This window comes from Ciconia boyciana, chromosome 1, assembly GCF_034638445.1.
Source record: "Ciconia boyciana chromosome 1, ASM3463844v1, whole genome shotgun sequence".
Taxonomy (NCBI): Eukaryota; Metazoa; Chordata; class Aves; order Ciconiiformes; family Ciconiidae; genus Ciconia; species Ciconia boyciana.
The window spans coordinates 2,237,300-2,264,930 of record NC_132934.1 but is presented as its reverse complement, the minus strand read 5'-3'; the positions used below and the strand labels follow the sequence as shown (position 1 = coordinate 2,264,930).

Genomic DNA, 27,631 nt, shown 5'->3' with positions numbered 1-27,631 from the left:
GGCGCTCAGCAATGGCCATGTTTCCAGCATCACAGGGTGGGCAGATGTGGCTCCAGCCCAGCCGGCTGGTGGGGGATTAAATTGGAGGAGGTCTTTGCAGGCGCCAGGAGGGTTTCCCGGACGTCTCAAGGGACCCTGAGCCCCCCAGGAGCTGGATGAAGACCTGCAGCAGCCATAGGGTGGCCAAGGTGGTGACCATCAACCTTCAAGGGATGTAGTCTTATCATTGGCACCGTCGGATTTGGCTCTCTCAACCCCAAAAGTCAGAAATCCCCACAGGGGTTAAATGCAGCAGCCGCAATTGGAGCTGCCTCATTTTCCATCCCTGCAGCGCCGGAGCCGTCAGGGCTTTTAACGGGAAATTAATAGCGCCATGACCTCAGCCGCCACGCACGCGGCCCCGCTCGCCGGCATGCCGGCAGCCCCACGTAACCACAGCTCCCCGTGTCCCAGCTGAAGGAGTTTTTGGGGCCTTTTCCCTCTTTTCTCCCCTGGCATAGGCAGGAGGATGGTGCTGTAGCTCTATAAATCACCCCCAGAGATAAACAAACAATAAAACCCTCCATCTCCGCAGCTTTAGAGCGCAGCGCCTTCCCTTCTTTATAGCTTAAAAAAAAAAACAACTTAATTTCCCGCTTTGGTCCACACTAACCCCAAATTAGCCCTTGCAAGAAGAGATGCTCCCAAAAAAAAGTGAGCCCAGGCAAAGTCAAAACAAAGAAATTACTGCTTTGTAGTCCCTCCATCCCCATTTTTTGCCCTATTTTCATCCCATCCAGGGAGGGACAACCTGCCCCACACTCCCCATTTCCCCCCAGCCAGGCTGAGTTTGCACAACTTTCCCTCAATTCCTGTTTTTCTCCTTAAAAACGCACCCCCCCTGCCCCGAGCCGAGATCAGCGGGAATTCTATTACTGACAGATCTGGGGAATGCAAAAAAGCTTTTTGCGAAGCGGAGAACTGAAGCCCAGAGGTAGGAATTGAATCAACCAGAGGTGATTTGTTGTTGCTATTCATTTCTACCCAGGATAAGGGAAAAAGAAAAACCCAAATACAGGTGAAATGGGGCCCATGTTTGCAGACTTAAGAGCTTTGCTGGAATAAAAGAGCATCTTGGCTCGGGGGACCCGCGATTCCTTTGCCGCCCGCCCACGGAAAGCCGCCCAGGCTTGTTTCGGGGAGCAGATTTTCAAAGCTTTTCCAGGATTTGTCTTTCTCCTGCAAAAATGTGGCTGGTGCAGACCCAGCCGGTCAAATATTTCCCACTCCCCGAGGAGGTTTTGCTGCTCTTGCTGGGGGGAGCAGCACTGCCAAGCAGCACCGTGGAGGGGGAAGAGGCTCCCCGCAACCCCAGCTACAACAAAACCTGCAGATTTTCAAGCTTTTCACACTCCCATCACAAATCGGTGCCAATTCCCCAAAAACCACCTCCCCAAAAACCCACAGGCACCTTTTCCTCACCCAACTGGCTCCTCCAGTCCATGAGAAGGACCCGGTGAGCAGGTTGGCCGGAGAGCAGCTCTCAGGGAAGAGAGGGACTGTCCCTTTGTCCCCAAAGAGTATCACCTTCCTCCCTGGTTTTTGGGATGTTGTTTCCAGCCTCCATTTTTCTTCCAGGATTCAGGGTCCCCCCCAACCGCTTTGCAAGCTGCCCGGGGGGAAGAGGTTTCCCCAGTCCCAGCCCTTCTCCTCAGGATTCAGCGAGACATGGGAAGCATCCCTGGGAAAGAAGGACTAAAATTTTGGGGGGCACAGCGGGGCTTGTTTTTCATCATTTCAGTGTCCTCTCAAAATCTCAGCCAGCATGCCCCTGGCTGAGATCCCCTGTGACTGCTATAAAAACAAGCCTATTTTTATAGAATCATGGAATCACAGAATGGTTTGAGTTGGAAGGGATCTTTAAAGATCATCCAGTCCAGCCCTCCTGCCATGGGCAGGGACATCTTGCACTAGACCAGGTTGCTCAGAGCCTCGTCCAACCTGACCTCGATCACTTCCAGTGACGGGGCATCCACAACTTCTCTGGGCAACCTGTCCCAGTGTCTCACCACCCTCATCGTAAAACATTTCTTCCTTATGTCCAACCCAAACCTTCCCTCTCCCAGTTTAAAGCCATTACCCCTTGTCCTATCACAACAGGCCCTACTAAAAAGTCCCTCGCCATCTTTCTTATAGGCCCCCCTTTAGGTATTGAAAGGCCACAGTAAGGTCTCCCTGGAGCCTTCTCTTCTCCAGGCTGAACAACCCCAGCTCTCTCAGCCTGTCCTCATAGCAGAGGTGTTCCAGCCCTCTGACCATTTCCATGGCCTCCTCTGGACCCGCTCCAACAGGTCCACGTCTTTCCTGTGCTGAGGACCCCAGAGCTGGATGCAGTGCTCCAGGTGGGGTCTCACCAGAGCAGAGTAGAGGGGCAGAATCACCTCCCTCGACCTGCTGGCCACGCTTCTTGTTATGCAGCCCAGGATATGGTTGGCTTTCTGGGCTGCGAGTGCACATTGCCGGCTCATGTCCAGCTTTTCATCCACCAGTACCCCCAAGTCCTTCTCCACAGGGCTGCTCTCAATCACCTCTATTGATACTGGGGATTGGCCCAGGTGCAGGAACTTGTGCTTGGCCTTCTTGAACTTCATGGAGTTTGCATGGGCCCACTCCTTCAGCCTGTCAAGGTCCCTTTTGATGGCCTCTCTTCCCTCTAGCAAATCAACTGCACCACTCAGCCTGGGGTCATCTGCAAAGTCAATCCCACTATGCCATTAATGAAGATATTGAAGAGTATTGGTCCCCGTACCGACCCTTGAGAGACACACCTTGTTACTAGTTTCCACTTGGACATTGAGCCATTGTCTATAACTCTTTGGACGTGGCCAGCCAGCCAGCACAGACCTGGGCTGGTTCATCCTCAGGAGGGTAATTTCGGCTGGTTGCACAGGTCTGTAAAGCCATGGGCTGACGCGCTGCCTGCCCGCAGCCTTGTTGCCATTAGGGATGAGGCTGACAAAGCAAGAGGAGCTGGCAGGGCTCCTGCACAGACCCCACACCCCGACCACAACCGGCTACGGAAGAAACACAGTCAGGCACAGATGAAACCTTTCAGAGCGAGTTTTAATCATGAATAACACTCCAGCACGTTCGCACCTGCCCAAATCTTACTGCCACGGCGTGCTAGGAACCATTAAAAATCAGAGAATCGGGTATAAATACAAATAGCATCTTCGCTGGGTGCTGTACTCTTTCCAAACAGGGGTCAACGCTTTCTGAGCCCGGTGCCTCGGTGCCTAAACCCAGAGAAGCATCAGGGTATCACAGTTATACGGCACCTACCGAAGCACAAGCTGCATCTACGCTGGTGGGTGAAAAAGTGAGTTGGTTTGGGGTTTTTGGGTTTTTTTTTTTGCAGCACATGAGGTTTTTGTCACCGGTGGCATGCAGGGAGGAGAGCCTGAGGTTAACAAACAGCATAGGCAAACCTAAAGGTGCCACATAGAAGTAGTCAAGGTTTCTACAGGTCCTAAGAAATCAGTAGGGGTTTGGTTTTTTTTCCTCCCTTATGCTTTGCTACCTTGCTGCTGATTTAGGTGCTGGCTTTAAGTTTGAAAATAACAACCTTAAAAACCCCAACCGGTGCTCTGGCCAGGGAACGGGACATTCACCAGCCTCCGAGCTGCCCAAGGCTGGACCTCAAGCAAGTGCAAGTCAGCAGAGACCCCCCCAACTCGGTTTACACCGGCTCCCACTCAAGCGTGTGGAACAGGCGCCATCTTCTTGCAAGTGCCTGCAAGATCGCTCGTTCCCCTGAAGAAAGGAGGGAAGTGATGAACAGGGTGTGCGAAAGCTCAGGTAAATACTCAAGCTCTTCAGCGTTTGGGCTTTTTTTTTTTTAAATCAAGAGGTAGAACAGACACTTCATGCTCATGCTTGCCCTAAACATGATGCAACCACTGCATTACTCATCTTCAGATGCCACTTTCCAGAGGACACTGAGGTCTTTGTTTTCTGATGCTAAAGTTAGGGGAGCTCTTGGGGCTTGCTCTCTTGTACAAAGTCCCCTGAAGATATTAAAAAATAAGAACACCAACCCTGTTTGTATTTGATGTCTTCCCTTCACCGTCGTTTCTTTACACCGAGACTTGGGGAGCTACAACCAACAACACAAATCCTTCCTTCGTGCACAGAGGGGAAGGGTGGCTCCTCTCCGCCTCGTCCAGGGAAAGCAACGGCTGCTGGCGTTACAAGGAGTTAATTCTTCAGCGCCATGAGGCTTTCTTCCAAGGCATCGGCTTCAGTCACACCTTGTTTTTTCTGGACAAACTTCACATAGTTGGAGAAAAGCTGCTACAATCAAGCTCCCTGCTCGCGAGCCGACCTTAAGAAGCCCAGCCAGCAGCAACCGGCAGCGCCCAGGAGCAAGGCTCACTGTCCAAAAGATGATTTTCACGGATGAAAGCAAAGCCCTGTTCTCACCTGGGCTTCCCCGAAGCAGCGGGGTTATTTCAGACCACTCCCCATGCTGCTGGGCCCGTAGCAAAGCTGGCGGAGAAACCCACAGGAGAGGGGAGGTGGCCCAAAATGCTCAACTGGGTTTGCAGTTTGGGGAGCCTGGGAAGGAGATGGATGAAAGCAGGACTGGCCTGGTGGGTTTGGGTTTGTTTGCATTGGATTCATGCCCTGATTTGACATGTGGATTAAAGGGTGAAGGAAGTCAAATAATAGCCATAATCTGACATAAAATTAAAGCAAAGGGTGTAACCCAAGCAGAGGCAGCTGAGGAATTTCACTTAATACCGGGGATTTAGACAGTCTCTTTCATTCTCAGCAATCCCCAAACTCTTTGCAAACCCATGGGTCCTTCGGCTGCCACTGAAACAGCAAAGGCACCCAGTCCCTATAAACTAAGCATGAATTGGGTGTTTGGGATCTCCAAGTTTTTTAACCCATAACTGAGAGAAGTCAACCCTACGTGGCCAGAGGGTACATCACCCAGGCGAGATGCATAAAACTTCCAGAAGATAAGGTCCTCTTGAGACCTTCTTTCTTATACACGCAAGAAAAAAACCACAAGCAGTGCAAAAATAACCAGAGGAGGAATCTCTTGGGGGCAGCCACAACTGCCTTTCCCAACCAATACCTGCAATGCGATGGTGCAACGAGAGACGCGTACGGGTTAATGGGATACAGGACAAGCGTGCCCACGGCCTCTGGGATGTCTTGTGGGTGAAACTCAGCCGTCCACTTCTGTGGCTCGTGTCAAGCAGGGCATCACGGTGCGATGGCTTTGCAGAAGCGCAGTGCTGGGGATGGCTCTCCGATGACCTGCCACGGCCTCTTGTATTAGTAAGTGGAGGTACCCTCAGGGATTCACCAGGAGAGGAGAGACTGTAATTCAAATTTGACCGCCAGCATAGCCCCCAACCCATGTTAGGGCAATGTTATCTCCAAAGCTTCTTATTTGCATCTCAATTTGGGATGGCTGCAGTGATTCCCAGCTATCCAGACTATACCTGCGGCAAGGATGATGCCACTACTCATGCAGTAACTGCTAACTGCCACAAAAATTGCAGTCTGAGATATTAAAGGAAGCCAAAACATCTCATCAGTTTAATTTGGCAGCTACTTTGCCTTTACTCTGAGCTGTAAAATAGCTCAGAAGATGCTTTACAACTGGCTGAGAAGTCCCTACAGGATTAAAAGAACTGAGAGCTACACAGGTTGGATAAAAGATTAAAAAGAATCTCAATCTCAATTTTCACTTGCAGTTTAGAAACCCAGAAATGCACAAGTAAACACCCATCAGGTCATAAAGAGCCATGGCATGATCCAGCAACCTGCCTCAGTACCACGGCACACTGGGGAACGACTTGGGTGTTGTTTTCTAGCTCATCGGCTCTCAAAGCACTTTCCTGGAACACCTCTCCCTCCAGACATGGCCATAAGAAGCAGATGTCTTAAGAAAACTGCTACTGAACGAGTCTGGCTATTGCCACCAAATAAGAGGTGCTTAGTTCTCTCGGTTAAGTCCTTCCTGGATGCATGCATTGATCAGCAGGACCTCTTAAAAGAGATTAAAAAAAAAAATAACCAAACTTTAGAACCTACCAGAGAGGTGACTTAAAAGAGAGGAAAAAAATAAAGATGACATAAATAGGAACTTGTAATTTTATTCTTGGTTGTTCGAGGAGTCTTTTGTTTTTACATTGGAAACTTGGACTTTACCATTTCATTATTTCACCAGTTTAGGCAATGTTAAAAAAGCAGCCTAACAAGGGATTTGAATTTGAACCAAAAGGGAAGGTTTTCACCCCAGATTACCAAAAGGTGCACTTTCCTAATACATATTTATCTGTAAGGACATGCATGTTGGGCAGAGGAAGCTTCTCTTGAAAGCTACAATACAAAACCTTTATCCTATCAATCACGGGGATGACTCCCACAATAAACATCTCTAGGGCTTCCCTGAGCTTCTTGGCAAATTCACATTTCTGATACTTTAAACACAAAAATCACACAAGAATTATAAACAGACAATTCCCCAAAGAGCAGGATCTCGAATTTTTTTCTGTCCCGTTCTGTATGATACTGCACAGCAAAAAAAAACCAACAAAGGGGTGCAGGGGGAATGAACCTAACCAAAAATTAAAAAACAAAGTGATTTGCTGGTCACCATTAAAGTGCATTCAATTCCACGTCAGCTCTTTAACCCTGTGCTTATGCTATTTTCCCCCTGCCTCCCGAGGCTAAGCCCCATCGTGCTGGCTGGGGGAGCACTTGCAGGCAGCAGGCAAGCAACCATTTGCTCTCAAGTGTTACTTCACAGCATGAAGGATGTTGAGAGCCCTGAGTTAGCTCAATGCAATGCCACGTTACGCAGCGGATTTCGTAACATTTGCTGTCATTCAGAGGAGGAATTTGTTCTCATCACAGTGCTAAGACTTGCCACGGGGGCATCAGGGAACTCCACTCCCTTAGTACCACGTATCTTGTAGGTTACTGCCTTCCGACAACACGTAATGTCTCATCTGGAAGGTAGACGACAATTTTGGCTCTGCTTATACAAATGTCACCCTGAAAGTTTAAATCACCAAAGGACAAAGCTGCAGTCACGCCTGCTGGAGCCAAAGGATTCGAACACACGGCTCGGGGCTGGCTCCCGCTGCCAACCTCTGGAGAGGCTCCAGCATTGAGAGAGAAACTCAGAGGGGGAAAAATAAAAATAAAAATCTCAAAACCCAAGGCAGAGCCCAGCCCTCCTATTGCCTTTCACGTGTGGGTATACACCACAGGGATCTGCTGCACCACTACACAAGGGACATGCCCTTGCTGTACTTCAGGCACCACCGGACAGCAGCTCTGCCACTTATTGCACATAAAACCAACAGAGTGACCACAGTGGCTCAGAGCAAGTGGAGAAATATTCTTTGGGACCAGCCATCTGGAGGGAAGCATCCTTGGATGTGCAGAGAGACCTGCTTCCTGCTTGGGCTTGAAAATTAGACAAGCTGATACCCTAGAGGAACACTACAGTAAGAGCTGGCTCACCTTCAGCGAGGAAGGAGCATGGGCAAAGTCAACCCTGATCTGGGGATGTCAGCAGTTTGTCCTCACTGCTGACAGCTGAGCCAAAGCCCACTGAAGTTCATTGAAAGTCAGTAACCAGTTGCAGTGCTTCTAATTAGTCCTGAGCTTGCTGGGGACTTAATTTGCCTCCAGCTAGAGCACGCGGGCCTCTCAAGCCTTGTCCCTTGGCATTAGGCAGTTGCCACTTGAATTATTAACACAGAGGTGGGATGCAGCACTCCCACTGCAGAAACACAGACGTCCATATCGGAGGGTATCACCTCTAAATCCCTTTGCAGTCAGTGGAGACAGGCGCTCCTGAGGCATACTGTATCATCCCAGCACGGGCATCTAAAACAGGACAGATGAATCATGCTCCAGAAGTATCTATTCCTCTTCACTGACTGCAAAAGGAGCCTGGCTAGATCAACAGAGATGCCTTCAGGCTAGAGACAGGTAAAATTAGGCAAGATTAATCCCGCTCAAAGAGCGAGCGCTACAGCCTCGAACACAGTGACAGTCTAACAGATCACCCTAGGAGAGGTTACAGCTTCAAGCCAGTGCTACACATTGCCTGAGCCTGTCTTTGCCCACAGAGAAGAGGAAGTGCTGCCTCATAAATACTATTTACACCAGTTTGCTTAAATTAAAATTAGTTTCTTGGGGGGAGGTAGAAGAGAAAGAGACAGATACTTCATACTGCGGGAGCTAAAGATACCGTCCTTCCCGGCCACCTTCGCCCCTGTCAGTTGTAGGACAGGTACTGGATTAATCGCGGAGGAATATTTAGCTTGGCAATCTTCTCCAGTGCTCGCTGCCCGGCGGCTTTCCTCACCGTAACTCTGCAAAGCTGCGACAAACTCAGAGGCGTTTCTAAAATGAGAAAAGAGGATCTAAAGTTAGGGCTGCAGCTCAGCAGACGGCTGATCTTCCCGCAGAGCACAGACCTCCCAGGAGGGTGACGCCTGGCATCACCCCTACCATGATCACAAGCCTGGCTCTGCTTACAAGCGCTCGACCTCCCACAGCACCCAGGCCCAAGGAAGGCACTGCAGTGCTCTCTCAAGGCTCATCCCGATGCAAATCCCGCCAGAAACAGTGAGCACAGCTGCAGCGCGCTTCTCCCAGCTCCCTTCCTCGCCTGCATCCCCCAAAGGCCAACAGTGCCCACTGGATCACCTGCTCTGATCCACTGGGGCTATCCAAGACTTTCAGATTTCCCCTAGTGATGCTGTATTAAACCTCAGCAACACTGTACAAGTAGGAACAAAACCTACTTCCAACACTTCTCTACCACTCCGTTTCTCTATCTAAGGATTGCGTTAACCCTTTTCGTTCGACATTCGGCTGAGAGCTCCAATAAAATTCCCCAAGCCCCTTCCAGACAGCCCAAAATCTGCAGCCCGCAGCCTCGACGCCAGGTGTTGATGCTCATGCACGGATGCAAAGTTACAATCGGGCACATTGCTCTGCAAGTAGTCAGTCCTAAAAAGCTGCTCTCCCTAGCCCCACAGCCTCTGCAATCACCAGCCTCCAAGATCTGCATCTGTCCGGGATCTAGTCCCGAATTTAATGATACGAATCAAAAGGAAAAAAAATGCTATTAAAGCTAGCACAGTACTGTTACAACAGTCTGCGTTGAAAAGCAACTACACGTGCAGTTCTGACAGCTGGGTTTAGAGGGCAGTAAACTCTGGCAAGATATAAGGAGTATTTATGGGCATGTAAGATTCAATCTCTTCAGCCAGCTCAGCTGCAGCCAGACCAGCACACTTCACTGCTCTCTAAGAAAAGAGAGCAATGAATAACTTGGAGGAGAGACTGCTAGAGGGAGAAGAGAAGTCAGAGGGAGAAGGAGCTATAAGGTGCACACCACACAAAGGATCGCAAAGCCAGAAAATACTTTATTCTTCTATACAGAATAAATTTTTCTTTCTATACGGAAGAATTTTTTTATGATGAGGGTGGTGAGACACTGGAACAGGTTGCCCAGAAAAGATGTGGATGCCCCATCACTGGAAGTGTTCAAGGTCGGGTTGGATGGGCTTTGAGCAACCTGATCTAGTGCAAGATGTCCCTGCCCATGGCAGGAGGGTTGGACTAGATGGTCTTTAAAAGTCCCTTCCAACCTACACCATTCTATGATTCTATGATGTTTAGGATCATCTAGTGCAGCAACAGTCTGCAAATGCTTGGAAAGGTCTGTGAATTACTCCTCTAAGGGTAAGCAAGACAAAGATTGACTTAAAGCCATCCTCAGACCTCAGTCAAATGTCTCCTCCAAAATCAGACAGCCAGTGCAGCTAAAGTTTAACACGTTCCCTGACCCAAATAAAATGAGTTTTCAACTGGGCAATTTCCTTGACCTGACTTAATGCACCAAAGCACAAACGTTGATGCTGACACACAAGAGGGACATGAATTCAGTGAGGGCATGATTTGAACCACCTTACCACTGTCATTCAACCACAATTAAGCAGAGCTAGCCTATGGCCAGCTGCTGTACGTTTGCCACCAAGAACTCTATACCTTCACAGGAAGATGATCAGGGATCTACAAATCAAAGTGGACTGAGAATCATGATCTGGTGTAATGGAGTTGGCAGTCACTGAATTCATGGGGCAGGGGATCATATCTCACTTACTTTCATAGTACTCAAAGCACTTTGCTGTGGGACTGCTGCTCCAGGTGTAATCCGACGGCTTCTTTCCTCGGTTGTCCCTTGCATAAATGTTTCCTCCAAATTCAATCAGCATCTCCACCAGGTCTACGTTTTTAACTTTTGCTGCGTGGTGGAGGGCTGTCTCATGAAGTTTAGCAGCGTTCACATTCGCCCCTGAGGCCAGAAAGAAAAACAAACCTGTTCATGAAAGCCTCACTTGACCCAAACATAAGGAGTGGTTTGACTGGAGAAAAAAATGCTGTTAAAACACGCACAAGCAGCTAGGACAAGATCCAAACAAAACAGCACAAACAGGAAACCAAACTTCTGAACAAGTTCTCGATGCTGGCAATGCATGAGTTTTCTTCTCTGGCTTTATGTTTTCCTTGCAGAGAAAGGATTTTAGTCTATGTTACTGGGTAAATAAGCTGCTGAGTGTGAAGCTCAGAATTACTTCCTGAATCTGTGCTGTCCAAAGCCAGCAAAGAGCCATTCCCAGTCATCTTAATGGATTGCTCCCACTCAAGGCAAACAGTGACATCTTTGTTAACAGAAATACCCCAGACCCACGAGATGTGGCAGCTCACCATCAGACACTACTGCAGGATCAAGTTTTAGAGATGTTTTTGCTAAGAAAGTTCGGCTTTTATAAGCTGACAGCAAAAGGTCCTTCCAACCCCCCCACAACTGCTTGCTTTTCATCAACGGACTTGTTCAGCAGAGGTGAGATGAACCTCAATGAATTCAAACAACTGACTTTTAGATATGTGTAGCCACACTGAACTGCCCTTATAATTAACAAGGAGAAACAGGCATTTCTGGGCAATCAATTAATGGGTGCCCAAGACAGGGAACTGGAGCAGCTGGAAACAAACTAGCTTAGATGTGTAATTTTTAGACAACTAATGTTCACTGAACAAATCCCCACCCCTGAGCCAAATCTCCTCCTGGTAAGCACAAAGACAAGAAGTACAACTCCAAATTCCCCCAAAGTTAGCAGCAAGAAAACTGGGATGTGAAACCTGGAGCACAGAACGTTGGCGTGGACATCTAGCAAACTCATCCAGGCATAACACTAATGAGATCTCCCTGAGGTATGAAGTGACTTCATCCCTGGTTTTCAGTACAACATCAAACCCTAACATCTCTCCCTAACACCTATCCAAAACCATTTGACTGTGCTTCCAAAGCTGAACGTATGCCCACCAGTTGATACCACTTTTGGGAAGAAGTTGAAACTTTGCTCTACAGGGCTGAAGAGTTCTGAATTTTATTAAAGTAAGAGAAGGGGAATGTCACTGGGAACATCACAAACTGGATATTGACAGGCATACGCTGAAAAAATGCTTAAGCATTAAGCTTTGCTCAGGTAAAGGCAAAACCTTTCACCTTTGTCATCTATATTATGCTGTGAATGAATACGCTCTTCGACAAGAATGCCACTGCGGAACACGGAGGGAAACTCTGCGCACAGACACCACCGTCTCCTGCCCATCTAGAAGCAAAGCCTGTGGCTGCCATACCTGCCTTGAGCAGCAACTTTGCACAGTCCAAATGCTCCCTGGCACAGGCCACGTGTAGGGGCGTCCCGAAATGGCAGTCGTGAGCCTCCAAGTTTGCACCGACGTCGATGAGGAGTTGCACGCACTCTGAGCTACCTTTAGAAAGGGAAAATCCAAGTCAAAAGAAAGAACCCAGCTCAAATGGGACCATATGGCATGCTGAGAACAGCTTGATTCACAAACAGCCTGTTTAATATTTGGGGTGACGGCTGCAAAATAGAAATGCTTGTGAGCCAACACAATACACTGTAGGACCGAGACTGAGACCAGGGCACAAAAAATAGAGTCACATCTGCAGGGCACTGAGCTAGAGCTAACAGGTCTCGCAGGGAGTCAGGTCAAACAAACCTGAATACAAGGGTTTGCACTAAATTGCCCGTTGCTCGTGGAGGTGGTTGTATTGCTGACCCTGCTCTGGGTGGATTAGATCACCTTCAAGACCACTTCCCCTTTACTTTTTCCAATGCTAATAACACGACTTAACAGAAAGCAGGCAGTCATTATCAACAAGCCTTAGGAAAAAGGCTTAATGAGGAAAAGCTAAGCACGAGCTCACAGCTATGTATTTAAGTAACTACCTGTTTGTCAAAAATGCTGTCTCCCACAGCCTTCAGAGTCGAAGGGAAACTCTGTCCAGGACAGCATATAGCAAAAACAGTGAAGGGGAGGAGAGAGGAGGTATTACATCTTACAAAGAGGAAACTGAGGCACAAAATGATAAAGAGATTTGGTCACGATCATCTAACGGGGACATTGCCGCTCTCACATCCTGGCTTTCCTGCTGTTGCATTCACGCAAGTGTAAGTTCAGGGTTGGAATTATACTCTAATATCCCTCTGCCGCTCACCCCGCCTCTGCTGCTGTCACAGCCACCCCTGATGCTTGCTCTTGCTCCGTAATCCAGATCCAAACATCCAGGAGGGGCTTGAGTAGAGGATGGGGGGAGCAGAGAGCGGCTGGCACGTGCCAGCTGGAACATTATTTTGGCCCCTGTAATTTTCTCTTATCCCCTGGACCAGCCCTCCAGCTGGAAAAGGCTGAGAGAGGGACAAGGAGCAGTACAGGCAGCAATGCTGCCCAACCGTCCCTGGCACTTTCTTCCCACCTGACAGCTTCATCCATCAGCTCTGAACAACCAGAAGGGGTCTGGGACAGGACCACCTGATTAAGACGGTCTTGTGTCTCAATCAGAACAATTTATCCCATCTCAACTTGGACCAGAGGGAAAGGATGCAAACTCCCCTCTGCTCACAAGAGCAAAGCTACTGGTTTGGCTCAAGGTTTTCTAACAGAACACCAAGAAGCTGGTGCTTTACCTGCTTAACATCTTATCCCATGTCTGTCACGTGGGATAAAAGCACCCAACACAAGGGATGGCTTTATTCATCTGATACCACAGTGCTTTGCATTCTGCGTTCAAAGGGGGCTGTGCCCACGTAAGGCTGATATATTTGCACACTGTAATGGTCTGATGAGCAACAACAGCTTACGGTCAATTTAAGATACTTGGCAGCTGCTTTTGTTGGTTTTTTTTCTAAGCTGCAAATAAGCATGCAAAGATAAGACCACGTGGGCTTACCATTCATGCAGGCTTCGTGGAGAGGAGATGCTGTGTAAAGGGGAGGGTTCACCTTGGCACCGTGGGACAGCAGCACTTTCACACACTCTATGCTACCAGAGGCACAGGCGTCGCAGAGCGGAGTGCTGCCATCGATATTCCTGGCATCCACCTTCAAGGTAGAAAAAAATGTCAGGTACCCGCAGGCTGCTGTGTGGCTGTACCCTCTTGCCTATGTTTTCACTTCTTTTAACTCTAGAAATAGTCTGGACTCAGGAAAAAGTTGATTGCTACTGCCAGCAACCTGGCATGAATGTTCCCATCACTCTCAGGGCACAGATGTACATTAATGTCACAAGTTTAGGCTGTTATTTCTATCGTTATATTTTTCTACCTCTTTCCTGTTGAAGGTTACAAGCGTTGCGGCTGAGTAACACAATGCAATTCCTCGTCTGCTTTAGTGCAAAGCCCAGCTTCATCAGCAGACTCAGCCAAGCTGGCTGACTTTGCACTGAGAAGGACCACAGAGCGCACACGTGCTCCACTTCACCAGCTTTGCTCTGAGGACAGCTGTCTTCAGCGTGTAAGGAGTCACAAGCCCTTGAAGACAGTCATCACCAGCTATATGCAAAGACTCTGTTTAGCCGATTTTTGTTTCCATAATAAAATTAAAGAAATAGAAGAAGAAACAAAAGAATACATATAAATCCCCTCTGGAAGCTACATGTCCCCTGCTCCCCTTCTGGCCCCTTGATTCAACCCAGCTAGCTTTAGATACTGGAGTCATCTAAATTAGATTTCTAGTCACCCTGGGCTCTGTTCATAGTCAGTGAGGAGAGAGGGGGAGAGACAGAAAGACTTCCAGGCAGTTTTTTAAGTCCTCATCAAGCTCAAACACCCTCTGAAGAGGCCTGCCATCCTCTGCTGACTGTCGAGAAAGCCCAGGGTGATGAAGAAGAGCCTAGAGCAAGATGGGGAGAATTTAGATCCAAGAAATAACTTCAGACATCAAGATTCTCTTCCCAGCTGGATCAGACCCGAATACACACCTGGGCCCCAGCAGCCAACAAGAGCTTGACACACTGCGTTTGCCCTCGCAGGCTCGCCTCGTGCAACGGGGTGATAGAGTCATAGGTGACCGCGTTGACACAGGCTCCGCTCTCTATCAGCTGCTGCAGCTGCAGGATTTCTCCCCGCCTGGCTGCTTCATGAACTGGTGTTCGATCGGCCCAAAAGCCTAGAGAGGAAAGAATGAATAAATAGGTAAATAAATAAAACCATACATGCAGAGCGAATGGATCTCTGTGCTGAAGAAAAGCAGACAGGGAACATGGGCTGACGGCTAGAAGAGAGAGCTGGGAATGAGGAGCTTATTCCACACCGTGCCCTCACTCAGCATGTGATTTTAAATTGGGTGCTTCATGTTTGTGGGTTCCCCGTTGACCGCTGTCCTTCTCAGGGACTGTTTGTAATGCTGTTTGTGATGTTCTGCCCTTACAGTTTCTGAAATGCTTTGCTGTACTTGCTTGAAACTTTATCCAAGTACAAACTGGAGCAGCATTCATTAGGTCCAGATTCATTCCAGCGAGCTCTTAACTATTTAGCATTAGGAGCACTGTCCCTCCTGGCTCCATCTGAAATCACTGGAAATGGGACACCTCCAGAGAGCAACTCAGCCCACCTAAAAACTATCTTCCCAAAAAGTCAATGAAGCTTCAACAACTAAGTTTCTAGCTTCGATGCCTTCGCTGAGCATCTACACCTACACGGGGCAAGTCTGGGCTTCACTTGCCAGCGCTAGCTGACAATATCATCTCCTTTCAGGTCTGTTTTGTTTTCAAGGTAGTAACAAGTAAAGAACAGCCCCATGCATTTTCATGCAACCTTCAGCAAGATAAATGCATCCTCTCCATAAAAATAAGTGCCTTGGTACCCTGCAAAAGCAGGGCTTATAGGAGCAGTATGGTGCTGTTCGCATAAACATCGATACTAAAAACCACTGGCAAACCAAACCTTGCAGCTACAGTTCCTCCCCTTTGAATACATCTCCATAAGACCCCAGTTTCAAGGCAAGCACTGATGGAGCAGGAGAAAAAGGGCAATTTGCCTTATTTTAAAAAAAATAAACACCTTGTCGTGCATTTCAGTTGGACTGACCATCCCTCTCTCCATCCCTACACGCATTTTATTTACCAGCATAAAGCAGTAAACGCTAACACAAACCAGTGGTTATGAAAGATGGAGCAGACCCGAAGAATAAAACAATGCTGAGGTGTACGGTGGACCGAAACCACCCCCTGAAAGGGAATCGCGAGTACCAGCATTTTCACAGCACACAGTATGTGCAGGCTTTTTTATTTGCTTGTTAGATCCTCACTCCCTTTGCCAATATCCCTGGACAGGATGTTTTTCCTTCACTGGAGCTTCTCATGGTATATGTCAGAAGAGGATGAAGCCCTCGAATTGCCAGCCATCAAGCAGCATCACTTTGTCACCAACAGGACTGGGAAGAAGAACAAGCCCCAGCAGCATTTCATTAAAGGCCTATGATACAGTCCAAAAAAGCCAAACCTGCAAACTGCAGGCTCCTCAAATTTCTTCTCTCCTACTGCACAATTCCTTACATAGCAGGCTCACGTGACAGATACCATCAGTCCCCACGCATGGGGCTCCCACACCCACATCCAGCCGGCTACACCCGGTGTTATGGATCAGGAGGGAGACTGCAGCCGGGGCCAGACTTCCTAAATCTGCACATTCAAGACTTACGCCTCTGCTTCACCAACTGCAGCACAACGCAGGGGAGCACGGCCGGTTCCTGACGCAAGTAGAGAGCATCCCTACCAGGGGAACCAGCCATGCGGCACAGCCTTGCACCCGCTAAGGTCTTTGCTGGGGGCCATCCGTAGGGGAGGCTGCCAGGCTTGGCCTGATGGTCCAGCCTGGTGTGCCCCATCCCAGGGGCACGATTTCTCAGCAGCCACGCAAGCAGCTTTGTCACTTCTAGCCCTGAGGAGGTAACCCAGCAGGCAGGTGCTGCGGGGAGGCAGGGTTTAGGCCCTGCAGGGTGTTGCGTGGCTCCCACCCACCATCTCCCTCCAAAGAGGGAGCCATCCCCTCTCCTCCAGCTCCCCAACACCGCCTCTTCGGATCACACACGCACGTTAGTTCATGGAGGAACAATGATAATTCCCCATGCCCGGAAGCAGGGGGTCTCCCGAGAGCATCCTCACCTTCCACTTATCCCTTTCCTTTGGAGAAGCCACTCGCCCCCCAAACCATCCTGCCCACCCCCAAAACCACCCTACCCACCCCCAAACCACGACGCTAACACCAGCCCTCGTCTCTTCCCGCAGCAGATGAACGCTACCCCTCCATGCACATAAACCCCGCCACTCCACGACCGCGGACCACGCCGCCCCCCACGCACTGATCTCGCCCCGCAGGGAGCCGCTGCTCGTGGGGCTCTCCATGGCCCGGGCCCGCCGGCTCCGGCAGCTTTGGGGCGGCCGCCGGCTCCGGCCTCCTCCGCTCCGCTCCGCCTCCGGGCTCCCGGCCCCGGCCCCCGGCCCCGGCCGCGGCGGCCGCCGGGACTTGTAGTGCCCGGGCGGGGCGGGTGAGGCAGGGGTACTGGGAGCACTGGGGCGGCGGGGAGGGGGTACTGGTGTGGGGAGAGGGGGTACTTGGGGCACCGGTGGGGGAAGAGTACTGGGGGCACTGGTGTATGTGGGGAGGGGGTACTGGGGGCACCGGGGTGGGGGGGAGGGGGCACTGGTGTATGTGGGGAGGGGTACTGGGGGCACCGGGGTGGGGGAGAGGGGTACTGGTGTGGGGAGAGGGGTACTTGGGGCACCGGTGGGGGGAAGAGTACTGGGGGCACTGGTGTATGTGGGGAGGGGTACTGGGGGTACCGGGGTGGGGGGAGGGGCACTGGTGTATGTGGGGAGGGGGTACTGGGGGCACCGGGGTGGGGGGAGGGGGCACTGGTGTATGTGGGGAGGGGGTACTGGGGGCACCGGGGTGGGGGAGAGGGGTACTGGTGTGGGGAGAGGGGGTACTTGGGGCACCGGTGGGGGGAAGAGTACTGGGGGCACTGGTGTATGTGGGGAGGGGTACTGAGGGCACCGGTGTGGGGGGAGGCGGTACTGGTGTATGTGGGGAGGGGTACTGGGGGCACCGGGGTGGGGGGAGGGGTACTAGGGGCACCGATGTATGGGGGAACGGGTACTGGGGGCACTGGTGTGGGGAGAGAGGTACTGGGGGTACTGGTGGGGGGTAGTGGAGGTACTGGTGTGTGTAAGGAGGGGTGCTGGGGGCATTGGTGTATGTGGGGAGGGGCTACTGGGTGCACTGGTGTATATGGGGAGGGGTACTTGGGGTACTGGTGTGGGGAGAGGGGTACTGGGGGCACTGGTGCAGCGGGGAGGGGTAGTGGTGTGGGGAGAGGGGTACTTGGGGTACCGGTAGGGGGAGGGGTACTGGGGGCACTGGTGTATGTGGGGAGGGGTACTGGGGGTACTGGGGTGTGGGTGGAGGGGGTACTGGGGGAACCGTTGTATGGGGGAATGGGTACTGGGGGCACTGGTGTCGGGAGAGGGGCAACTGGGGGTACTGGTGTATGTGGGGAGGGCTTCCTGGGCGCACTGGTCGGGGGGTAGTGGAGGTACTGGTGTGTGTAGGCAGGGGGTGCTGGGGGCATTGGTGTATGTGGGGAGGGGTACTGGGGATAACGGTGTGTGGGGTGTACTGGGTGCACTGGTGTGTATGGGGAGGGGTACTGGTGTGGGGGAGGGGTACTGGGCGCACTAGTGCGGCGGGGAGGGGGTACTGGTGTGGGGAGAGGGGTACTTGGGGCAGTGGGGGGGAAAGGGTACTGGGGGCACTGGTGTATGTAGGGAGGGGTACTGGGGTTACCAGGGTGTGGGTGGAGGAGGTACTGGGGGTAATGGTGTATGTGGGGAGGGGTTACTGGGGGGCACTGGAGGGGGAGTAGTGGAGGTACTGGTGTGTGTAGGCAGGGGGTACTGGGGGCATTGGTGTATGTGGGGAAGAGGGTACTGGGGGCACTAGTGTATATGGGGAGGGGTACTGGTGTGGGGGAAGGGGTACTGGGGGCACTGGTGCAGCAGGGAGGGGTACTGGTGTGGGGAGAGGGGGTACTTGGGGCACCGGGGTGTGTGGGCAGGGGGTATTTGGGGCACTGGGGTGTGGGGAAGGGGATATTGGGAGCACTGGTATGTGCAGAAGGGGAGCACAGGGAGAGGTAGGATACTGGGGGCATTGGTTAGGGGGTACTGAGGCACTGGGGTGTGTGGGCAGGTGGTATTTGGGGCACTGGGGTGTGGGGAAGGGGATATTGGGAGCACTGGTTTGCGCAGAGGTGGTACTGGGGGCACTGGTGTGTGTGGGCAGGGGGTAACTGGGGTGTGGGAGGCGGGTACTGGGGTACATGCATGTGAGAAGGAAGATGAAGAGGGACTGAGAGCTGGCGTTTGTGGGAGGGGGTGCCTGGGGGCACTGGTGTGCATGTAGGGAGGGGGTAGTGGTGGCACTGGTGAGAAGAGACTGGGGTGCTGACAGGGGGTAGGGGAGGCTGGAGGAGCCCATGAAGCTGGTGTGGGACACAGGGAGATGCTGGGAGGGTGATCTGGGGACATGGGGTGTTTTGGGCGGGAGGTAGGGCTGGGGAGCTGGTGCTTGTGGAGAGCTGGGGAAGGAAGGGGGTCAGCATGGAGGGAAGGACCAAGGCTGGGACGGCCACCCGTGCAGCCGTGGGATGGGGTGCAGGAGCCGAGTGAGAATGTGTTTGGGGGAGTTGCTGTGGCAAAGGGAGGTTTGGGGTGCGCTGGAGCGGACTGGAGAAAGCACTAGGGCGAGAGAACTAGGGCAATGTGTGTACCAAAAATGCGGTGGAACTATTTTCCCTGGGTCCCAGACAGCAGCGGAGTCCTCCCAGGTTCCAGGGCTGAGTGAGCTGCTCTTCTGGAGTCATCAGAACCAGAGCGAGTTCCTTGGTAATTATGTCATTGATGATATTACCTCCTGGAAACAGCATGTCACACGTGCAACGCGGAGCAGGGACCCGGGCTTCCTGGCCTCTCCGTAAGGACTGGCATTTCTTATTTATTTGTATTATGATTGAGCTCTCCAGTTTTGCTGGGTTGTCCTGTCGACAGCTGCTCTGCAAAATTTACAAGTAGGTAAGACAGCAGAAACAGAAGCACAGAAGGATGAAGTGATTTGCCAAAGATCAGTGCAAGGCTGACATTACAGCCTGAATCGCTTGATTCCCACTTGATTCACCCAGGAGAGTGCAACCCTTCTCTACCACTTTGCTGTCTACCCCAGATCTCTCCTCTCTCAGGGTAGGAGCTAGGGTAAGATGCATCCCTTAAATCTTTTATTTTAAACCTTCCAAAATAACCATGCCCACATGGAGGCAGCAGCAGAACCTGCAGGAAACAGCCACATACCAGGCTTGATCATGTTGATGAAACCACCAACAGCATTGCTGGTGTCTCAGGTATCTGGTCGCCATCACATCAGCTCGCCTGCCTCAGGGACACGGCTCCAAACACATCCCTTTCCTCAGCTCAGGAGCCCTACGCAGCAACTGCATCTCATCAACAAATTGCTGATCAGTTACCCAGGGTCACAGAGTAGGAGAGAAGCCACAGCAATCAAACTGCAGGAAACAGGAGCCAAACATGAGTGTATTACACTCAGAATATGAACATAAATGTCAGTGACTGCCCTAAAATCTTCCACATTCTCCTCTGTTTCTCCCATCTTATCACCTAGGACAGAAATCGAAGAGCCAGGTAATATACAGACTTCATCTTCCACCTTCCCCTCCTCCTCCATCTCTAAATTACTGTTCTTTGCATTAGAAATGTAGGAGAAAGAACCCAGGCTGTGCAGTTATCTGCTGTTCATCCCTGGATTTTCTTCCCCTGCTTGCCAGGTTCCCCCTCCTGCCCCACACTCATATAGTCACATCCAGAAATACAAAGCATTTGCCATCCTAATTCCCAACAGATTATTTAGGTAGCTGATATTTATGAGGACTTCGTAAGAGGCCTTGGTGCTTGTATGTTTGTTTTGCCTTGGCAAAGCAATTCACGCAAAGAGAAACCAGACCTGTGGGTTAGCATCTGTGTGGGCAAGGAGTTAAATTTGTGTGCTGGTTTGAGAAACGCAACTTGACTCCGCACTTCCTGAACTCTCAAAAAGGTACCACACACTCAAAACACTCCGCTTGGCTAGCGGAGCCAAGCTTTGTCAACAGCTGCTGGCAGCTTGGGCAACTGCCGTGCGATAGCGTTATTAACCTTTTCTCATTTACATACAGGTCTTGAAAGAGGAGGTGTGTATCAGCTTTCTTGTGTGTCCTACTTTTATTACACTCCCAGTCTTGCAGTCTTCCCCTGACGTCCTTCTCAAATTGCTGGAGTAAGTAAGCAAGGAGACATAAGAAATGGATTAAAAACAGCAATCAAAAAAATCCCCTTCACCCCAAACAACCTCTGCAGGAGTAGGTCTGCAAGGAGAGCTGCTCCTCTGAGGAGAGATTCTGCAGGATTCCTTCACTTCACGGTCCTGCCATACATTTGCAATTCTGTTCATGTTTTTCATTTTGCCCTCCTGCTTTGTATTTGTATGTGCATTTCTCAGGTGGTTGGGAGCTATGCTCTAGGGTACGCAGCCAGGTGAAGAACACCTGCTTCCCCCTTCCATTCACAGCAGGATAAAGGATGAAACCATATTTAAAAAAAAAATTAAAATTACATTTTTAGAAAAAAAAAAGTAAAATTTTATTGCTTCTTACTATTCTGCAGTGACTACACTTCTAAAATAGAAATCCACCCTGTGCTTGTTCCCCGCTTTGAGGGAAAAATCAATGTTTTCCAGCCGTGGACATTTTTCTCCTGAAAATACTAATTTTGAAGAAAACCGATTTTCCATTGCAGGAGGATGAAATTAAATAACTCCAGTGGGAAACTTCTGGTTAGCAGAGTGGTGGACCTGCTGCCACTTTCATGTCGTAAGAAAATCAAGCGTGTCTGCACTAACTGCATAAAAACTAAAATTGCTACTCAACAGCAACAGTATGAGGATTAGCTCAGGATGGGACCTCTCAAAACATGAGATGTTATCTTTTACGTCCGTATGTTGCAGCCATTCATGCCAGCCTCAAAGGCAGGACGAGATAGCTGCGTAATTGTTTTTACATTTTTCAGAGTTTCCATTCCCTATTTAAAGATGCAAAGAGCTGGCATGCCAGCACGGTAACAGAAACACAGACAACAGGGCTGGAAGTGATCGCGGAAAACCACGTAAATTCTCTCACCTCTTGCCCCAAGGTGGGTCCAGGGATGAATTTAAGAAGTGGATAAACTCATCGTCTTAGTGCAGGAGAATAGCAGGTAGTGCCAGGTAGAGATGGAAATACTCTGTGGACCTGCGTATAATGTCAGCTGCAGTTCAGACGGTGCTGGGGGTTAATCAGCTGTAGATAACGAAATTATGATACAGGCAATAATATGGAGAGATAAAAGCGGTGTCTGCCTCAGTTTGATAAGGTCAGGAGTAAGTGCTCCTATTTCAAAACATATCCCTATATACACAACATCTGAAAGCAGAAGGCTAAGAACGATGGCATTTTAACCTTCCCAAATTCCTTATCTGGCCTCCAGCAAAGCACTCACTGCCTCAGTTTTCTCCTCTGTAAAATATGGATATTACTGATTTATAACATCTGCCTGATGGAGGAGTTTAAGCATCACTGAATGGGCTGATGTGGCTCATGGCAGGAGAAACTTTATTCTCTGAGACCAACCAGCACCTCTTCAGCCTCACCTGGCTCTTCTGTAGGGAGAATGCCGGATTACATGGAAGGAGATAGATTAGAGGTTGGAAATAGCACAGTTAAACTGGGAAAGAAGCAGTTGTGGAGGCAGACCATAGATACAATCTAAATTTCCACCTAAGAGAAAACAATCCACTCTAAATATCACTTAGCTGAACAGGATCACTTGCCTGCATCTGTAGATAGTCTGAAATAAGAGTGGTATGACCAACTCCAGCCTCACACAAGCCGATATCAGCTCTGAAGATAATAACAATGATTGCAAATGCTCCTTCTGTTTAATTACTACAGGACTGATTACTGCAAGAGAAGAAAAAGATACTGTTTAGATCTGGACAGTCTCGAACTCACAATCTTGTGTTTTGCCGTGATCAAACAGTAACATTTCGATTACAGAAAGAGCTTGTATCACCTGGCTCCAGTCTTGTGCCTGGTAAGGAATAATAATTAATGTTTAGAAAGTACTACATAAAACATTATCTTCAGAGATTGTCAGGTTTACATTGCAAAAATATAGGGTAAGCAGCACAGCTATTAATTTTTAATAACTACCTCAATAATGATTTTAAAAAATGGGGGGAAAAATGGCAAAGGGACTTGAAAAAAAAAATCACTTGCTCACCACTGAAAATGCTCATCTGCACTTTGTCACATTCTTGTCATCTTTGACTCATTTCCTGAGTGGACCTTGTAGCTGCCTGTGCAGTGTGTGGTTTTACACCGTTGTGAAAACACTGTAAAACAAACTGGATTTTGTTAGAGGCTTTTGTTGGGGGGTTGGTTGGTTGTTTTAACAACTTTGGTTCCGATTTCCCAAGGCCGCTAGAACTATTTAAATGTTTGTCATCACAACTCGAACAAAAAGTTGGTTTCTTAGGAAGTTGCAAGATGCCAAAATAGCCAAAAAAACCCCAAACACAATAATAAATTAAACCAGAAACCAAAAATCTTACCTGTGCTTTACCGCGGGAGGTGTACACTGCATTAATATACAGTGAGCAAATACCAGAGTTCAACAGCAATGAAAATACAACACATTTTCCAACAAACACAAGAAGAAGCATGTCACTAATGGGCACATTGTGAAGTGGAGAGTTATTTGGGATTTCCTCGAAGAGATGGAAGACTCCTGACAGATCGGTAGGCTCGGAAAATGTGCTGGCCTCTCTAGATAAGCATATGCTTGGAAGGTAAGAAGGAAGATTTTGAGGGAGAAGACTCAACCAGCTATTTCTCCTGGAGGAATAATCCTCTGTATTTAATCTCGATCTGTCTGTCACCCGCAGACTTGGAAAGCATGTGGTAAATGTTACAGTCATTCTCAGAGAAACCACATACATGTACCATCGTGCTGGAGGATTCTTGCATCTGTATAGAGCTGGAGATGGTATTTGCTGTGGTATTTTTGAAGACTTTCCCCTATTATTGAAAGATATGACAAAATTATAGGTCTTGGGCAAAATTTGGTTCTCTTGCTGCAAGATCCCAAAGTGATTATGGGAGTTTTGCTTGAGTCGAGTGAAGGATGGGGCAAGACAGCTTTATGGAAGATGACATACACCTTGACAGTGTTGTAGAATAAAGTAGACTTTTGGGTCAAGAAGTTCCTGACTTTGCATTTCATGCTTTTCCTTGCAGTTTGGTTTGACACTCCTTTACAGAAAATAGAGCAGAAATGAGAGGGAGCAAACCTTTTTCTGTCCGCCTGGATGAAACCAGAAGGACTCAACTTTTGTGGTGGTGAGCAGCACCCATTTCTGAGCTGGCTGCCGGCTCCCACCCCTTTTTAGGTGCCCAGAAGTCTTTGCATAAACTCTTCATGCTCTGAGCTCTTAAAAAGAGTTCTGCAGTTTTTCTGGGAGTACCAGCAAGAATGACCAAACATAACGGGCTACCAAAGAGGTCAAACAAGCCACAAGTTCTCTTTCCCTGCTTTCTCTTTCAGTTAAGGCCCTGAGCCAACACTTCCCAAGCCAAATGGCTCTGAACTTGATATTTTACCACAGCACATCAGAAGTTCCTCACACAACACATACTGGGGCCTATCTGACCCTCCAGATTGGCCTGGTGATGCTGCATCTAGGGAGGCTTCTGGTTCAGGCTCATTTCTGTTCAAAACCAGGCAATTTCTTGGCAGAGACTTGAACAAAAAGATCAGTCAGGGACAGTCCTGCTCTGCTTCATTCCTGAAAGCACTGCCTGGGAAGGGAAACTTCATCTTGAAATAAAACCATGCTAGGATCCCACTGCGACAGAAGCCCATCTCGCCTCTTCTCCCTGCTGTAGCCACTTACCTGCAGTTCCTCTCAGTTTCTGCAGTTGCCCCTCTTCCCTCTGGACACGCCTATCCAAAGTCTCCGCAGCAGAGGAACACCGGGGTTTTCAGCACCCTCCCAAAAGGCACCCATGATATTTCCATGTGCTTGCATTTTACCTTTTAGACCTGCTTTAATCTGTCCTGACGGCCATGCTAATGAAAGAACAATCACGCTGGGCATCAGCCAGCTATGGGGTTCACAATTTGGCTTTGAGGTCTCTGCAAAAGGAAACATTTATTCAGAATTACCTTAAGCCACTGGTGACCTCCTCCCATCTGGACTCCCGCCGCAGCAGCTAAGGGGATGGTTCACCCTTTGGATGTTCTCATGAACAGGAGAGGAAGAGGGGTCCTCCAGCAGACCACTGATTTTCTAGAAAATTGAAGAAAGCAGTCTGTGAAACCACTACCTTGCTGTCAAATTGGGCTGAAACTGGCTAATGCCTTCAAAAGTTAATGGAAGAGACAGACAGACAGAAATAGTATGATCACAAGCCTTGTTGCCTTAGGAAACCAAGCAAAAACCAAACCAATCTCTCATGCCACATATCATAAGGAAATAGGAGAAAACCAAAGAGAAGCTCAGTGTGTCCACGTATTTCCATGTCATCTGGTGTCCCATGATTCACATGTGGCAGGAAAAGGGGAGGGAGCCCACAGGTCCTAGGCCATCTGGCATTTGCAAGCTGTGTTTGTACACTTCATATAGCAGCTGGCACTCCTGACGCTGCCCCACACAGCCAGTAATGATTTCAAACCTAATTATTTGCTTTTTCGTTGCATGTTGTCTTTCAGCAAGCAAGAGGACACTGTCATTTTCAGGAACTGCTGCTTCCACCTCCCAGTTGACTCATTTCATTGCAACTATTTTCTTTCACAGAGTGACTGACAGCCTCTGCAGGCATCATTCATTTTTTTCTGAGTAAAAGAAGAAATAGATGTACCAATGACTACTTCTTTATTTTAGACTTGCACGTATGCCAGAACTTTATGAGTCATTCTTTCACAGAAGCCAAAATAGAGTATTGGCAGGAACTAGGTCCCCACCACAGTAAGATCATGGGCTCTTCTCTTGCACAGACCGTACGTGCCACCGCCCAAAAAGGCATGAGGCACCAAACAGCAACATAGAAACTCCAGTTAGAAATGGTCTGACCTCCAGAGGCTCCTGTTACTCTCCCCGGCAAAACGATGACAAAATTCCCTCAAATTCCTTGTTTTTCTAATAGATGAAATGAGAATAGATCATTGAGAAAGGAGCTCTCACCAGAAATCCTACGTTTGCTCATCAGAAATAATTCCTGATACTAAAATACTCATGTTTCATCGTGGCGGTGGCAGCTGAACAGTCACAGTCGAGGTGGAAATCCAGGTGCTCTGACTGTGGATCTGCTCTTCCTTATAGCTGCTGCAGAAGCTCAGAGCCCTTCTCCTGTCTCCTAGAACAAGGCACACGGTTACACAGGGCTGCTCATCTTACACCCTCACATGGCAACTGGGGACACTGACCCCACAAAGATATTTGCATCTCACCTCACCCGAGTACTATGGCATGGGAACACAGAAAGCCTTTTTTCTTACTCCTAGTCTATCTTTTTAGGACCAGCAATACCAGCAAGAATTCCAGTCTTTGATATGTCAGCAGGAGCTAGAAAAATCAGTGGATCTGGCAAATTGGAGATACCCTGCTACGCGGTCAGAGCACGAGACTGCTATCAACACTGCCCTAACTGAGTGTAGGACACCAGAAAAATCACTTACTCTTCCCCATGCATTCGTTTTTTCACTGGGTAGTAGCACTTTGCACTCTCTGCTGCTGCGGTAGCAAATTCTTAGGATGGGTGAAATATCTGTAAAGGCACGTTACTGACCTGCAGCATTAGTTTGAGTAATAAGTGACTTATAAGTGAGCTGTCACATTGTCGTCTTGTTGTTCTTTCTCCTTTTTTCCTTCGTTTGTCCATCTTTCCTGCCAAGGCTATGACTACCCCAGCACACGAAAATACACGCGACCGGGTCGGCAGAGCTAAACCAGAGCCTGGGCACTGGGGAGCTGAGTACAGAGACGCCCAAATGGGCTGTGCAAACACCAGCAAGGGTCGGGAATCAGCCTCTCCATAAATTTATTAGCTCAGCTGGGTGACAGCACAGCGCGTCCACGATGCACATTGCCATGCGGACACAGCACCACAGATCTCTGGTCAAACTGTCAGCCACAGCTCATTGCCAAAGTACCTGAAATCCCAGGTGGGCTCCCTTCCAAGCACCCACCAGAGTCATTGCCCAGCATGGCCAAAAGGCCGTTCATGCAACACAACCGTTGACCCACAATTTGGCACACCGTGTTCCCGCAACCCCTTGCGTAAGAGGTTGGGCAAGCCCAGATCGCCTTGTTCCCTGCTCCAACGTCTATTAACATTGACTATTTGCTGCATTCGCTACATCCCTGAGAGGCTGCTGAGCCTGGTGAACCCTAAAAATTATCATCCACTCCTACTATTCCACGTAGGGTCCAACAATGCTGCGATGAGGCCACTCAGAACCATCAAAAGAGACTATATGTCCCTTGGAGCAATATTAAAAGGATCTGGAGGACAGGAGGTGTTCTCCTTTATCCTCCCAGTCAGAGAAAGTGGTTTAGGAAGGAGGAGACAAATTATAGGATTCACCTGACCAAGTGGGGCAAGAGAGTTTTCACCAACAAGCTGGCCAGACTTGTATGGAGAGCTTTAAACTAGACTTAGTGGGCAAGGGGGATGGAGTTTTGAGCAACAGAGAAGAGCCAGGGGCTGCTGATGCCTTAGGAACCAACACCAGTGAAATGCCTCAGAGGAATTAGGGCATATTCCTCTAAAAAGGTGTCATGGTCAATAGCCCACCTGAAGTGCCTCTATACCAATGCACCCACCATGGGTAACAAGGAGGAGCTGGAAGCCATTGTGCAGCTAGAAAGCTACAATCTAATCTATATATATATATGTATTCAATATATAAAGGGGACTTATAAGAAAGACGGAAAAAGACTTTTTACCAGAGCCTGTAGGGACAGGACAAGGGGCAACGGTTTTAAACTGAAAGAAGGTAGGTTTAGACTGGACATAAGGAAGACACG

At 49.2% G+C, this 27,631-nt stretch overlaps 1 protein-coding gene and 2 long non-coding RNA genes across 6 annotated transcripts; 1 reads left to right on the top strand and 2 right to left on the bottom strand.

The window, feature by feature from the left end:
- Window positions 1-3,118: 3,118 nt before the first annotated feature.
- On the bottom strand, window positions 3,119-16,906 carry ASB13 (ankyrin repeat and SOCS box containing 13). The gene is made up of 6 exons (XM_072857068.1): window positions 16,764-16,906; window positions 14,383-14,570; window positions 13,355-13,505; window positions 11,737-11,871; window positions 10,196-10,387; window positions 3,119-8,424 (listed from the first exon to the last, which is right to left on the bottom strand). The coding sequence occupies exons 1-6, from the start codon at window positions 16,804-16,806 to the stop codon at window positions 8,297-8,299; spliced, it is 837 nt and encodes a 278-aa protein (XP_072713169.1). The 5' UTR covers window positions 16,807-16,906; the 3' UTR covers window positions 3,119-8,296.
- LOC140649618 (uncharacterized) lies at window positions 16,730-26,443 on the top strand. 4 transcript variants are annotated; one of them, XR_012041686.1, is made up of 8 exons: window positions 16,730-16,949; window positions 19,269-19,710; window positions 19,857-20,154; window positions 20,372-20,566; window positions 20,685-20,785; window positions 21,574-21,696; window positions 22,494-22,635; window positions 25,315-26,443. It is a non-coding gene; the product is annotated as an uncharacterized lncRNA (long non-coding RNA). The 4 variants fall into 4 exon arrangements; XR_012041685.1 differs by having other exon boundaries at window positions 20,372-20,785; window positions 26,120-26,443; XR_012041683.1 differs by having other exon boundaries at window positions 20,372-20,785.
- On the bottom strand, window positions 22,373-24,940 carry LOC140649627 (uncharacterized). The gene is made up of 3 exons (XR_012041688.1): window positions 24,769-24,940; window positions 22,825-22,936; window positions 22,373-22,502 (listed from the first exon to the last, which is right to left on the bottom strand). It is a non-coding gene; the product is annotated as an uncharacterized lncRNA (long non-coding RNA).
- Window positions 26,444-27,631: the final 1,188 nt, after the last annotated feature.